The sequence below is a fragment of the Micropterus dolomieu genome, linkage group LG02 (genome assembly GCF_021292245.1).
Source record: "Micropterus dolomieu isolate WLL.071019.BEF.003 ecotype Adirondacks linkage group LG02, ASM2129224v1, whole genome shotgun sequence".
Classification (NCBI taxonomy): domain Eukaryota; kingdom Metazoa; phylum Chordata; class Actinopteri; order Centrarchiformes; family Centrarchidae; genus Micropterus; species Micropterus dolomieu.
Genome location: NC_060151.1, coordinates 8,662,961 through 8,678,363, shown reverse-complemented (window position 1 = coordinate 8,678,363; position 15,403 = coordinate 8,662,961). Strand labels below are relative to the sequence as shown.

General features: G+C 43.6%; 1 protein-coding gene across 1 annotated transcript in view; it reads left to right on the top strand.

The window, feature by feature from the left end:
• LOC123958239 (E3 ubiquitin-protein ligase SMURF2-like) overlaps nucleotides 1–15,403 on the top strand; it is a 29,897-nt gene that overhangs the window by 899 nt on the left and 13,595 nt on the right. The window contains exons 2-10 of the mRNA XM_046031502.1: nucleotides 1,244–1,352; nucleotides 5,626–5,759; nucleotides 8,036–8,101; nucleotides 8,840–8,924; nucleotides 9,138–9,221; nucleotides 9,655–9,869; nucleotides 11,486–11,570; nucleotides 12,659–12,817; nucleotides 12,960–13,007. Of these exons, the coding sequence (XP_045887458.1) occupies nucleotides 1,244–1,352; nucleotides 5,626–5,759; nucleotides 8,036–8,101; nucleotides 8,840–8,924; nucleotides 9,138–9,221; nucleotides 9,655–9,869; nucleotides 11,486–11,570; nucleotides 12,659–12,817; nucleotides 12,960–13,007 (985 nt within the window). The remainder of the gene's footprint in view (nucleotides 1–1,243; nucleotides 1,353–5,625; nucleotides 5,760–8,035; nucleotides 8,102–8,839; nucleotides 8,925–9,137; nucleotides 9,222–9,654; nucleotides 9,870–11,485; nucleotides 11,571–12,658; nucleotides 12,818–12,959; nucleotides 13,008–15,403) is intronic.

Below are 15,403 nucleotides of genomic sequence, written 5' to 3'. Positions count from 1 at the left end.
GTGCCTGCTCTCAGCTGCTGCTAGCCTTCAACGACACACTGGGATCTACTTATTTATTCATTTCAACAGATGTGGATGGTTTACTACATATGTCCTTTTAAGTAGGAGCGTGTTGTCTACGTAGTGCCCCATCGCTTTAAACTGTAAAACAACTGTAAAATACTTTATCTATAAATAAGTGTTTTTAAAAAGTCACAAAAATATAGTGAATATATTTCCATTTTGGGCAACGTTTCTGCAACTACTTTGCTTAAAATACCAAGTTCTTTTCCTCCACTAAAGACTTAATAACTCATGTGTAGGCGTCTTTAGTGTTGTGAGTGTTTTGCTGTGTTTGGGTCAGGCTGTCATGGTGAGTGAGCATGTTAAGGGCTTCTGCTCACTCAGGTGGTTTCTGTGGTGCCCGTTCCTGCCATTCCAACACTCAGGAGTTGAGCAAACATTCAGTCAGGGAGTTGGCTGAGAGCACCACCAAAACCGTAGATAAAAATGTCTGTGTGCTTCCCTAATTGTGAACTAACATGCGTGTCTGTTCTGCCGTTGTGTTGACATGTTTGCGTCAATTATTGTGCTTGCTTCAACCACATCTACGTTATTTGCAGGAAAATGTCACACACAGGTCCCACCTATTGGTTATAGACCTGCCACAAATAATTATTTACATTATAAATTAATCTCTAGATGTATATCAAAAATGTTTCTAATAGTAAGCAAAGAAAATACCTTTAAACAATACTGCAGCTAGCAGATACCATGCGTTGCAACTAGCAGACATTTGGTATTTCTCCAGATAGATTACTTAAATAATGTCTAACCAAACACCAAAGATTTTTGTGTGACTAATCAATTAATCTGCTAATACATTCAGCGATGATAACATGATGTAACACACAAGACCAGCTTAATTAATTGAGAGCAACAAATTCAATGCATCTTATTTGCGACTGTAGTTTTGTCGCCAAAGGACCTCCCATTATTTTTTATCAAAATGCACCAAAAAACAATGTGCGGAAGTAAACGATGACTAATCTGTGACTAGTCTAGACTGGTCCCCTAGCAGAAAACTGTGCTCTAGACACCACAGCATCTGTGTCAGTTGTGTTTATCACCATCTGTAGCGAGCTAACACCACTGTGTAATGTTGTTATTTGTCTTGTTAAATTGTTTGTTATCTGTTATTTATTCTTGGTGAATGTGGCTGAGGCTGAGTGTGGCTGCGGCGTGTTTTCCTCTCTCCCTGCAGGCCTACCTGATCCCTTTGCCAAGGTTGTTGTGGATGGTTCAGGGCAATGCCACTCCACAGACACTGTGAGGAACACACTTGACCCCAAGTGGAATCAACACTATGACCTGTGAGTCCCAGAGACTTTGACACTTCTCACTGACCCCTGTTTTCAAAGACAAAAAAAATCAGATTCCATGTATGTTTATTTGAATACCCCCCACCTTCCTGAAGACTTAATCTAAACACAAACAGCAGTTTGAGGCCCTGCTTGGGCTATTACAATGCCTCACAATTTTTATGTCTGTCTTTTTTTTAACCCCAATAAGTGAGCATACAGAGCGTGTCAGACTGTGTCATTAACAGGGCCTAAACTGTAACAGATGTAAACAGCTCTTGCATCTGGTCTCTCACTTATCTAGATATTCTGTAATGACATAACCCTTCAGTTTCAGCAAAGAGTCTAAAAATGTCCCTTGGAGTGGTATTTAAAGAAACCGAAAAGGAGAGGCATCTCCAGTAGTATTTTCTTCCATTGACTGAAACACGTGCATGTCTTGTTGTATCCTGATTGCCTTTCCCAAAGATGGTTTGTGCCGCAAAAGTAACCTGGAAAAAAAATGGAGACAGAGCGCGTGAGTGAAAATGTGAGAGTGAAAGTTTCCAGTATTTGCCCCGGTGTTTATCCAACAGTCATGCAAAGCCAACAGCGAGAGGAAGCACATGTCTCCGTTTGTTTGGTTGCTGGGGATACAGGACCCTCTCTCTACATGGCTGTTAAATTAGCTGCTCATGTCACATTTGACAAGAGGGGGAAAAAGTCACGCGCATGCACCTGTAACGATGGATGGATGGGAGAGGAGAACACAAACTCGTGGAGCTTCTCTGCACTAATTTGTCCCAAGAGCCTGCAGACGTAGCAGACTGGAGTTTATGTGAAGATTCCTTCCGTTTCTGTGCCAGTGATAAGTTCAGCAACAGTGTACTGCCTTTACTGTCAGTCAGTGTTTATCCTCATGGCTAGCAGACGGACTCTCAGGTGGTGTGTTGCAGGAGAGGGGTTTTAATTGATTGAGAGCAGCCTAGAAAGCCTTCTGGCTGGCTCTCGCTTATTAAAATAGGACCTGCAACACCTGGCGTTCTGAACACAGCCTAGTGCGTTAAAGCTGTTGGCAGTGAATCTTTTTTTCCATTTGTTGTAATGTGCTCATGTGAGGGAGTAGAAATCCTGTGTGTGCATACAGGGCCCTGGTTTCGTTGGTCAGCCACAGCCAGCAAACTGGCCCATGAACTGTGACCCTTCAGCATTGTTGCAGGATGTGGCCTGCATGCCAAGGATAGCAGACAATCTGTCTGGCTGCGTGCCTCTCACACTCAGTCTGCCTGCACCACGTTTGTAAAACAGACAACCACTACTACAGGATATGGTTGAAATTAAGGAAACACTAACAAAACAACCACTCAAATTATAAAGGACAAGGACACGGCGATTATTAGTAATAAATATATAAAGATGTACTTCAGTGTCATGAAGTGTTTTTGGAGTGTCCCTCCAGTGTGCACTCAACTTGGTTAATTAGAAGTTCTTCAAATATGGCATAGTTAAATAATATAAGTGCCCAGTCTAGACTCAAATGATTTACACCCACTCATCCATCCATCTTTCATCCCACCATCCAACTTGAATTTGTATAGAAGCACCCAGTTAAATAGGCACCACCATCAATGGCTTTCTTAGATCTTTAGTAGTATTACCATGTAGCATAATTGGGGCTGAGCAAAAGGAAAAAAAATAAGTGCTACGATGCAGTAGTGTTTTTTGCCAGCTGAAAACGCCACCTGCTGTTCTGAAAACGCCAAGCTGGGAGTGCTAGGGTGCGTTTTGGAGGCGCAGTGTTTTTTGTTTTATTTCGAGACGTGGTTGCTATAAGTAGGGTAGCCTACTTAATTTTAGTGAATGTAAAAATGTCACCACAAAGTACGCAGGCCTACTTGCTCAGCAATGAATTGTAAAAAGACGCTGGCGTCAGAAAAAAACGCTTTGGTGGACACGGGCCCTTACAGATTCATCTGATATGTTTATCTGAGGAATTCTGTTAAATCTGTCAAACTTTATATTTTAATGCCTGTTTCATTTCACTTTAAAATGCAACTGCTTCCCCTTGGAGAACCAGAAGCTGGTTGGTTCAACCATTTATCCATCGCTTTTAGACTTCTGCGCCTGCTTGCTAACTAGTTTTCACGTAGTCTCTATTGCAACATGTAGTGTTCAGGTGTTACAGCTGACTTCTGCGTGTGTGTGTGTGTGTGTGTGTGTGTGTGTGTTTGTGTGCGTGTTTTTATGTCATTTTTATTTTAATCAAATTAGTAAAGCTACTCCGAGATCTTTTCATGTACCTCTTGGCTAGTGCAGGAGTACCAGAGGTTATGAATCACTGTTCTGCAGTTAAGTGGGGGTTTTTTTGTTTGTTTTTTACAGGAAACCTATTTAGCTGTTCAGTAGTGTCAAAGTATTAAAAAGGTCTGTCAATCAGTTTGAGAATATCAGCATGTTCCAGTCCAAGCTGTGAATGTTAGTAGTGGGCCTTCCCTTTTGTGTCTGTTTGTATCTTGGACTGTGACTATTGTTGCTGTACTGTAAGGGTTTTCTTTTAGTTTGACCATATGTTCTTGGCAGTAACTTGCAGGAAAAAGCTACTAAAAACAGTGCAGAAGATGTCTCTTGTATGAGTCTGCCAAATAAAAGGATGTATTTAGAAAGCACATCTGACTCTTTAAATCTGCTCTTTTATTGCAATTTTCCCATTGTGTCTCTCTCTGTGTGTGTGTGTGTGTGTTGCCTATGACTGGTATTAAAAATCTTAGCCAGACTAATGAATTTTATTACATGGACTGTGATCCAGATGAGGGTTTGGTTGTAATACTTCCCTCCCGTCACGTCTGTCTGACATCGCAGCTCTCACATCGCACCCCAGACAGGCATTTGGCATTGGCTCAAAATGTCCAGACATCTTACTCACAGCCCCATTGTTTCATATCCCTTTTGGTAAGCAGCATGATAATTACAGTGGGATGCAGTTCTGCAAATCGTACAGATGATTAGTTTTAGGATGAAGGAGGGGAGCCCACGCGAGCCGCTGTGCCATGACTGGTTCACATGGAGGGGTTTTATCACACCCTCGGCCGACACATGAGGAGGAGCACGAATGCTCTGGAGGGAAAGGAAATAATCAGTTTCATCTGTTTCTTATTCTTTACACATCTTTGGCTGTGTGTATACAATATAATTACCTGACCATGTTCTTTACTTGTATGGCAGGCAAATATTTATTTCCTTTAATATTGGTTTTTGCCATGCTAGTTGCATAGCTCAAGGGATGACACTGACATGAACCTTCTGCTCAAAGCACCGCTCGGCCTTAGAACAGCCGCACAGAGCCGCTAGCGTGGATGTAGACTCTTAGTCATGTGTGTTATCTTTTGTTCTGTAATAATCGATTCAGTTCCACCTCTAACTATGTGATGATGATGATCTTTATCTCCACATTAATGGCATCACATCGCTCTCTCACGCCAAGCAACTTATTAACAACTTCTTGAGTTAAAGAGTAGGGGGTCCTACTCTTAGCAGAATGTCCCAATGTGTTTACTTTCGTTTATGAACCTCTCCTAAACATGTCATTAGCTGATTCAAAAATAGCTTACTTGGAGGCAAACAACCCTTAAATTACTATAAAAATAACCCTTGAATTATATAACTAATGTAACTACTCTCCACATTTGACAGCATGATTGATGACCATTTATATCCAATTACATTTTCAATTAAGCTGGTCATTCAGATTTTTCATATAAAGGGGCTAATTTTAAAAAATACATTTTGTATAAACTTTTACTACAGTGACAGATTCTCACAGTATTTTCACATTCGTAGCATCTTTGTTGCTGCTCATCGCGTCACTGTAGTTAAAAATGTATGTCATCCCTCTGTGGCATCTCTCCTCCGTCAGTCCTCCGTCTCCCTCCCCCGGATATGTGGGGAGGTGGTGCTGTGAATATTATAAATGATTCACAGTCTGCTTGTGGTGCTCTGTCTCATACTCAGACGCTCAGGGTCAGATTTACACATACACTGGCTGAAAAATATGTCAGTCACCCCACCTTCCTCTTTCGCATCCCGACTGTGTCTTGTAATGTGTCCTTGACACTGCGACTTAGCGGTAGCCTCTGTAGCAGATATGTGTCTCCCCTGCATTGCTGGGGACATCCTGACTGAGCCTCCTGTCAGCACATTAGCTGTTACATGTGGACATTACCAGTGCTTCTCTAATAAGTGACTCTCACTGCATCTAAGAGAGAGCATTTCGCTATTGAATAACTCCTCCTTCATTCTTTGCCCTCAGGTACATCGGAAAATCTGATTCGATCACCATCAGTGTGTGGAATCACAAGAAGATTCACAAGAAGCAAGGGGCTGGGTTCCTGGGCTGTGTCCGCCTTCTGTCCAACGCGATCAACCGCCTTAAAGACACAGGCTGTAAGTGTCCGTGTTACTCCAATGTAACAACCTGTCAATGGTGTCTTCTTATATGTTGACATTTCTGAACTGTATTGGGACTCTGTGGCTCTGTCTGGTCACTAGTGAAGGGAGCCATGTTGCATATTAAAGGTGTCCTGTGGAGTTTCTAACCACTAGTAGCACCACAGAGAATTTTATTTACGAGGAGGTGCCCGTTTTGTTTGTATGGAGCGCCCAAGAAACACTGTCGCCATTGTCACGCTATTCCGCTGATTAGCCATTGCCAATGGTAACATGCAAAGAAGTTGATGTCCAGAATTTTTATTATTTCCAGATTCTTCTTTGTTGTTGTTCTGAAAATGAAATTATTCTACAGTTGCAGCACAGATTTTGCTGCAAAACTACACATCATCTTCTACTTTTGTGACCTATTTATTAGTTGTTTAGTTAGCTCAGGTGGGTTAATTTCTGTTATTCATGAGATGTCCGTCATCTGATTGCCACAGCCATCATGGTAAAATAAGGCCGTATTCATCAAGCCAGTCTTACACCTGTAGTGTGATTAAAAAGCAGAAGTTAATAACACTGCTGCTGTCGGGGCTAAATGACAGAATATAGAGTAGCTCCTTTTAGTGTCCCGTCTCCCTCACTAGTTCTGACAGAGGCCAGACCTGTGTGTGAGAGGGGTCAGCACTCTGCCCCCTGCCAGAACAGGAAGAGCCAATCAGCATCACCCTGCAATTACTGTAAAAATGTCCCATGTCAGAGGCTAACTGGATAAGAGAGATGGAGGCTTTAGTAAATGGCTCCTAGTAAAAGCAGTGCCAGACAGTTGTAGCATCAACAAAGCGGCCTGGAGTGATTTTATTTTATTTTTTTTTCTGCGTTGGGGAGGTGGTACCAGCTCCCCCGGTCCTGCAGCCTTGTAGGCAGAAACGGGAAAGAATCCCACTGCTTTCCCTAGAAGCCCCTGACACTGTTGTTTTCCTGGAGCGACACAGGAAACCTGAACCTTGTGCCACAGCTGTGAGTGGTTTGCCTCCACATTTCCTTTCTCTCCTGGCCTCCTCCTCACCCCTGAGTTTCCCCTTCAGTCTCCTGCATAGACTGGCAGCATGTGCACACACGCACACACAAAATGCCATTGTGACTAACCTCCCTCTATCTCCGTCTGCCGATCTAGACAACCGGTCATTTCACACAGACATGCATAATTGTACAGCTATTTAAGTGTAAGCGTAGATTTGTTGTGTTCCCTCTGTTGTGGTCTCTCTCTCCCCCCTGTGAGTGTTTGTCATTCTTTTGTTGTTTTTGTATGGAATTTACCAGCAGTTGCAGTTTTGTCCCCTCCACAGACCTTAGAGAGGGCATCGAGTTGACTACAACATTTGTGTATAATTGTAGAGTGTCTGGAGTGGACTGTAACGTTTCTGTATAATTGCAGAGTGTCTGTGTTTCTTGTCTTTTTGTATATGACGCGTATATATTTAAATGTATGTACTTGTGAGTGCACTTCTCTGCATACATTTGTGTGTGTGTGTGTGTGTTTTCTGTTTTCTCTGTGGCTGCTGACCTCCGGCCAGCCCTGTAACGGTCTGACCATTGCCTGTTTTGGTCCCTGTTTAGTCTAGACAGACATCCTGAACTGATCTGCATGACACCCAGACAACAGAGAGAAGATAGTGGCATTTCTCATGTCTGCAGGCAACTTGGACATTTTTTTTGTCTGCCTTTTTTTTCCGCCTGATCTTTCTCTTTCTTTTTCCCCTCACTCTCAAATTCCGCAGACTTTAAGAAGTTCAGACAAAGAGTTTCCAGACTTTGGCAGAAGTTCATGTCCATGCTAAGACTGAGTGGAATAGTGCAGGCTTTGTACTGAAATTTGTCAAATGTTTGACCTCTGCATTTGAACTGAAGCCTGCTCTATACCGATGCTCAGTGAGATTTTTACAGCCTGTGGCTGTTCCACAGACCAGACCATCTGTTCCAGGGCACAGCCAAGCTGTGGTCTACAGACAGAAGAATGAGAGACGGATAATGAGGGACGGAGGAATTGACTCTGAGTGATGTAAATGATACAGAGCAAAGGGACTTGTCCAAGGAGGGGAAAAATGCATCCCAACACATGCTAGTTTACATGCATCTCGCTGACACTGATTAATCTTCCCTTGTCACTTTCCCTCTTCCCTTTTCTCTCTTTCCTCCTGTTTCTTTCATCTCCATTCTCATTTCCTGTTTGTCTTGTGGTGTTCACTCACTTGCTTGCTTCTCTTCTATCTGTCCTCTCTCCACAGACCAGAGACTAGACTTGAACAAGCTGAGTCCCAATGACAGTGACACAGTCAGGGGCCAGATAGTGGGTGAGTACAGATGGACACGCAAACGATGATGCATTTGGTAGCACAAACAGATGTGGGGAATATGGGTACTTTTTAATTAGAAAGTAAATGGGGGGGAAAAAACTTACTCAAATAAATACTTAAAAACGTATAATCTATCTGCGGTGTATTCCACTGACTGTATTCTTCACCTGATGTATAGCATGCTGTCTGTCATTCACTGTGTGTTGAATATACAAGGAGGCAAGTATACAGCAGAAGGCAAAAATGTTAAAAGCAAGTAATTTCAGTATTTTCCTTAAAATGACCTCATCATGTTTTTATTATTTACTTTGACAGTTCCTGTTGATGCATTATATTTATTTTTATATATATAAATATAATATATACACACACTCTCTCTCACTATAGGTCAAAAATAGTCTTGAGGATATTCTTTAATGCTATTATAAACATATACATGTGAAATATGTTCAGCTCTAGTCTGCCAAATGTTGCCCATTCTCTGTCACATTTATCACAGTCTTCATATAAAATGTAGGATTAGATTTCATAACACCAGACCCTTCCTGCAGGAGGAAAAAAAAACTTTCTTCAACCAGACCCTCCAGGATAGCACTGATAAAATGTAACCCTATTCCTGTTACTCATAAAGATATACAGCTGCATTTTGTGCTTCGATAAAATATATTTGCCTGCACTGTAATCTGCTGTCTAGTAATCCTAGCGTGTGCATCTGTTTGCCATGTGTTGCTGCAGTGAGCCTGCAGTCTAGGGACCGGATAGGCACAGGAGGCCCTGTGGTGGATTGCAGTCGGCTGTTTGACAATGATCTTCCAGATGGGTGAGTGAGTTTGGGGAAATCTCTTATCATCTCAGAAGGAGCTGAGATGCCGTTGCAAATCCTAAACAATAAATGCTGCCTTGGAGTACAGGAGTAAGACTATACGAATATGATATTTGCATGTGGTGAGACTTGGGGGGAGACACAACACTGCTAGGTGGTTTTGTGGCTGCTTAACCATGTCCACTGAACACTGTATGTTTCTGCTGCCAGCTGGGAGGAGAGGAGGACGGCATCTGGACGAATCCAGTACTTGAACCACATCACACGCACCACACAGTGGGAGAGGCCTACCAGGTGAGTACACTGCAGCCCACAGAAACTAGAACCCAGACCTCTTAAATCAAACAGCAGCAGGCTGATGGAAGACCTCGTCTCTGACCTCAGTGCTCCCAAACGGGGGAAGTGGGGCTTCTCAAAAAAAAAAGGTGTCTGCTCCAGACAGTGGTGTTTAATGATGTGGAAGAGCCAGGGAAGTCACAGAGCCAACATGAGCAGGAACAGAGGCATCTCTTCCCAGCTTAGTCTCTGTTTGTTGTGCTTGTGAGCTGCCTTGAATAGATTTCGTAGTTAGCATCTGAAGACTTCCTAAACGCTGCCTATTGATCTGTTTGTGTTTGTAGAAATGACTTCCTCCTTTTCAGTCCCCCTATATTGTCTCTTTCTTTCTCAAACGGATTCACCCATTACCTTAGCTTTTCTTCTTGGTCTTCTGTGTGGTTCCTCTCAGGCCTGCATCAGAGTACTCCAGCCCTGGCCGGCCTCTCAGCTGTATTGTGGATGAGAACACGCCCATCAGCACAAACGGGGCCACGCCCACCACAGCATTGCCGCCTAGTGGCAGTGACCAGCGGGCCCAGGAGAGAAGGGTCCGCTCCCAGAGGCACCGCAACTACATGAGTAGAACCCACCTGCACACGCCCCCAGACCTCCCTGAGGGCTATGGTTAGTGGGAAGCCAGCGCCATAGAGTGGACTTGTGTATATAGTATCCTCTGTATGTATGAGTAAATATTTCTCGTCTAGCCTTATTGCTCAGCCTTCATTAAAATAATTACAATTGTACAAGGCTAGATTAGTGTATGTACCTACTGGATCTGGCAATGGATTGAGAGGGAACTTTACATTTAGATTATCCCCAATACCCTCACATCCACTTGAAGAAACACTCTACCAGTGATTGATAAAGTGATGGTGTCGATGAAGGGGCACTTGAGTTCATCTCTCAGAGCTGTGGGGGCGCATCTGACAAAAATGTTGGAAACTACTTCACTATACCATCAATACTCAGCTTTGACCAGCTTTTCTATCTACCGGTAAATATTAATATTCTTGTTGCACTAGAGTTTTAAAATCCTCTGTGAAAGCCATCTGTACTTTCACTGTGAACTGTGTCGTCGTTGTAATGCTGTTGTGTTAGTTGCTTCGCCTCTGCCCTCCTCCCTGCTCAACACTGGGCTCAGTTACCCAGCTAATCTGTAGCCTCATTCAGTCCAGCGCCGCTCTGGTGCTGCTGCAGCTCCACACAAGGAGCCTGAAGTACTGGCTCCATTTTAGACAATCTATTTGAATTGATCTAGCTGTTAAAGGCTGGCTTGACTCCCCTTCTCTGTTCTCCTTTCAAAGTCAAATAATCAGACACATTCATATAAAAGCAAACACACACACACACACACACACACACACACACACACACACACACACACACACACACACACACACACACACACACACACACAAGCTGTGATCCCCCACATAGCCCAAGGGAGTTTTGTTTATCCTAACAGTAAAATCTTCTGTAATATATGGGAACCAGAACTATAAGCATATACAGCTTTGCTCTCAGTCCTTCAGATTATGAGGCTCGTAGCTCCGCTTGTCTCTCTATCCCTGGCGCTCTCAATATCTTTGTCCATACTTTCTTAGTTCTTGGGCAGTCCCCATAAAATCTGTCAGCACCTCTGATTCTCCTCATGTTTCTACAATCACACTAGCCAAGAGATGTCACCTTATGTGTCGGACGTATATCGTGCAGTCATCAGATGGGCATGTGTTCGGAAGGTCTGGTGTACATGCATGTAAAAGCAGGGAATAAGTCCAAAGGGATGCCAGAGAAGAGCTCTCTGGCAAGCCGCTCCATGGAAATATCTGTCAGGCTGTGATGAATGAGTACACCAACTCAAAAGTCAGACAACCCCATCTCTCCTCTCCCTTCCTCTCCAATGTTCTTCACCCTGTCTCTCACCTCCCCTCCTCCCTCTTCTGCCTCTTCCCGGCTACCTTTGGGAACTCCACTGAATCAGGCAGTCCTTTTTATCTCCATCTGTGTGATATCTCTCTTACACAGTCAGTCAGATTATAAGCACAATCTGTCTGCATATGGCACATGAATTAAACTCTATTTAATTTTGCATGTGTTTTGAACATTTGACATACACTTGATGCCAAGGTTGAGTGATAATCTTCTAGTTCCTCCTCTTTTGTAATGTGATTCATGTCATTGTGCAACCGAGGATCTCCAAATCTTGCATCGATTAATCCCGTTTTTATGTCTTCCTACAGAGCAGAGGACCACGCAGCAAGGCCAAGTGTACTTTCTTCACACGCAGACAGGTGTCAGCACGTGGCATGACCCCAGAGTACCAAGGTAAGTCGGCCACAGGATCTGTGACTTCAGGGAGACAACACAACATTATAATGTTCTCTTTTATCACTTAGTGTTGTTTTGCTTTTTTACTATCCACCACACATACTGTAAAATATATAAAACACAAGAATAATCAAACACATAAATGAGAAATTACCGTCCGCAGATGTCTGCAGTCCTTTCTGAATTTACCTACATTACTGCCATTACCCATATCCTGTGTCATGGCAGTCTCTTAGTCCTTGTCTCCTTGTAGATTGCTGTAAACCTGCAGCTGATTATGAGTCTGACATGCTGTGAGAATACCCATGTCACGGAGCTCTGAGAGCGATTTGGTCCTGTGGCACGAGCGTTGAAAGGCCTCACTCTGGGACACATGGCCATCAGCACACAGGCCTCAATCAGCCATACCAGGGGCTCTTAGGCAATATTCAGTCAGGCATGTGCGACCTACTGATTATCATATTCCAAAAGAAGTGCACACGCACACAGATCTGCATGTGCAAAGACAGGCTTCAGTGCGCTCCAGACACTATCAATAAAACATGACTGATGTTATAATACCTGGCCACTGCTCACATGCATTCTCAGTGTATGAGTGATAGATGATATTTTTATTGCTCTTGATAGGAGGCTATTGGTCACGCCACACCTCACTGGGCGCTCCTCAGACAGTTCCAACATTAGCAGATGGCTTAGCTGCCAAGTTCTCATCGCTCTTGAGGCTCTGGTCCCTTTTTGGCTTAAATCCTGCAAAAGTCCGCGCCAGCATCGAGAGCCTGCTGTAATTTTTGAACCTTTTTGTCTCCATGGAGTCCAGCTGAAAGGGGTTGCAGGGCAGCAGTAAATAATTTAGATGGGAGTAAGAAGAAAAATAGAATAAAAGCGATTTCTCAGACATCTCGGAATCTTGGTGTCCGCCTGAGTCCAGTTAGTCAGTGCTTTGGTATGTTTTATACCTAAAATGTTGTGTGTGTGTGTGTGTGTGTGTGTTCTTTGCCTCTCTTTTCCCCTGTCTCCCACCCTGTGTTGCCTCTATTTTTCTTAAATTCTCAAATGCTTCATTGGGCTCTACTGTTGCATTTCAGAGATCTGAGTAATGTGAACTGTGAGGAACTGGGTCCTCTACCGCCTGGATGGGAGATACGGAACACTGCCACTGGGAGGGTTTACTTTGTCGACCACAATAACCGAACCACGCAGTTTACTGACCCACGCCTCTCCGCCAACCTGCATCTAGTCCTAAAGTGAGTACTACAGTACCCTTGAGCCAGAAAAATCTAGTAGTGAAATAAATTAGGCAGTACATGAAGAAGAAGAGAGGAAAAAAAAAAAAACAGGGTATAAAAGCAGAGCGATTTATTTTCTTTCTTTGTTTTGCTTCTGTAGTCCAAGCCCCAATGGTTCTCGAGGAGGCATCGAAAGTCAGAATGTCAGGTAAGGTTTGGGAATCACGCCTGCAGTCCTCACTGCACACAGACGGGAACACACACAAGCGCACACTCCCCCAGACATTCAGACTTACTCACTTTGCCTCCCCTTCACTCAGTGTTTTACAGTGGGATCCTGTGCCAAGGTGTGTTCACCACCTGTAGAGGTTCAGCGCTCAGAGTGGCCCTTCTGCTGAGCAGACGTTTGTGTGCACACACGCAGAAATACATGCCCATTGCTCTCCCCCACAGCCTGTCGTTCCACAAAAAATTTGTCAAATTCCTCAGGCCCGCAGAGGTTTTGATCATAAAGGCGTTTTAGCACACAATCCGTCACAAAGCTGGCTTTGGCCAGACATCAGATAGCTGAGTGGAAACCAAGGCGGCTGTGTCTGTGGCTGAGGAACGTCTTACGTCCAGGAAACGGAGCATAAATTTGATGCCCAAGTCCATGAATGAGCTGTGTGTGCGTGTGTTTGTCCGTCTGCATAAGTTCATGTGTGTTGATTCATGCTTAAGTGCACAGTACATGCCTGCGTGCATGAGTGCAAGTGTTCAGGATTTCTTCCCCTGCGCAGCTGTTCAAACACATAGTGTGCAGTGATAGCCATAGAATTACCCATAGGTCCTAGCTCCACAAAGATGGAGCAGCGAGTGGGTGCCTTGGTGGGCCTCCTCCGCCTGATCTCATTCCTTCTCCATGCAGAGAGAGATGGAATGCATCGACGGAGAGATCGGGTTTCTTTTTTTCCTGTTTGGATGGATCAAAGAACGTGTTTGGGATTTTGTATTCGTTTTTGTGTTTTTTCATCTATGGCCCTCTGAAAAGTCTTATAAAAGTGTAGCCTGGAAAACCACAATTGTTTTTCTTGTAGAAATTTTGTCATGAGCATGACTGGCATGTCACAGGAATAATTTTGTATAATTTTTTCACAGCTTGGCGTCTCTCTGTAGCTATTAGTGATGTGCAGTACACTTGCACATTTTTGATATTGTGAAGTGAAAAGTCAAGTGATATAAAGTGTAAGATTTCAGGGTGTATAGTGTCGTACAACTGGTTATTCAAGGGCACACGGACATTGGCCTAAGTTTCGTAAAGTAACTTCTTAAGTGTGCATGACTAAGGATTAACCTTCAAATTACATTAACTCTGCAATAGGTGATCTATTGCCTTTTTGGTACAATTTCTGTCCTAACTGAAGCTGCTCTAGTACTGCAAATAGGATGGACTTTGGAGTGACTTTTTCGCTTGTGACAAATCTCTGGTAAAGTTATCAGTCATCATGGATTTCCATCAAGACACATCTGCTTTTTATCAAGTCAAGGATTTTAGAAATGTTCAACCCTCAAGTGCCGTCATCCCACAAAAATGTTTGATATATATGTCCATCAAAGTTATAGTTTATTGCCTTTTCTGTGTGCTAAAGACACTGCCTAAGCACCCAGACCACGGTTTCGGTTATATTTTCCTTATGATGTTGCAGTCTTCTGCCGAATTCCAGCCCCCTGACTGGTCGAGGTCACTGTTCAATAGGTAACTGAATCCATGTCTGGCTTTTAGACCTGGCTGCAAGACTGTCCTCTGTACAGTTGCATGAGAAATAACTATGTAATTTCCCAGATGTTTGTGATTTGTCATGTAGCCAAATCATTGCTTTTATTAGGGCGACCTGTCTCTGCAGTTAGCATCTTCAGGTAACATGCACCAGAGTCAAGCTCATCAATAAGGAGTGGGAAAGAGAAGAGAGAACTCTCGGGCATGTTTGCCTGCAAACATGACAGGAAGAGCAACAGAGCCAGAGCAGAAATGTTTGATTTATGGGTCAAAGAGCAGGAAAAGATGCTCCATGCCTCTCCCACCCTCTGAGTTGTCTACAGTGTTAGCGTTCTGTCGGGAGAGTGCCCTTCCTGCCCTGCCCCTCCTTCCCTTTCCTTCCCTCCCTGTGAGTCTAGTCTGCAGGAAATAAAGGGATTCAAGAGGAGGTCTCGAGTGTCCTATGGGGCCCTGTGGCTTTCTGGGATAGCAGGAAGTGATTGAAAAGCCAAACTGGATTCTACTGGGCAGACACCAGAAACCAGACGTAGTCACTCAGTAAGGAGAAGTTGTCATTGTGGTAGAGGAGAATGAAAGCATAGGGTGGATACTTGAGAGTAGCAGTTTTGAACTAAATTAACAAAACGTTATAGCATTTGTTCCCTGAGGGAAAGGAATGAGGTACAACACACACAGTATAAGATATCACTTCCCTGACTAAAGACAACTCTATTCATGCCCTGCACATCCACATCCATCACCACGGCCTCTTCCCCGAGCCCAGCCAAACCCAGTTGTTTTATCTTGTTCCTCTCGTTCAGGGAGAAGAAGTTATAACATTTCGTTCCCTTTCTGTCAATTCACTTGGT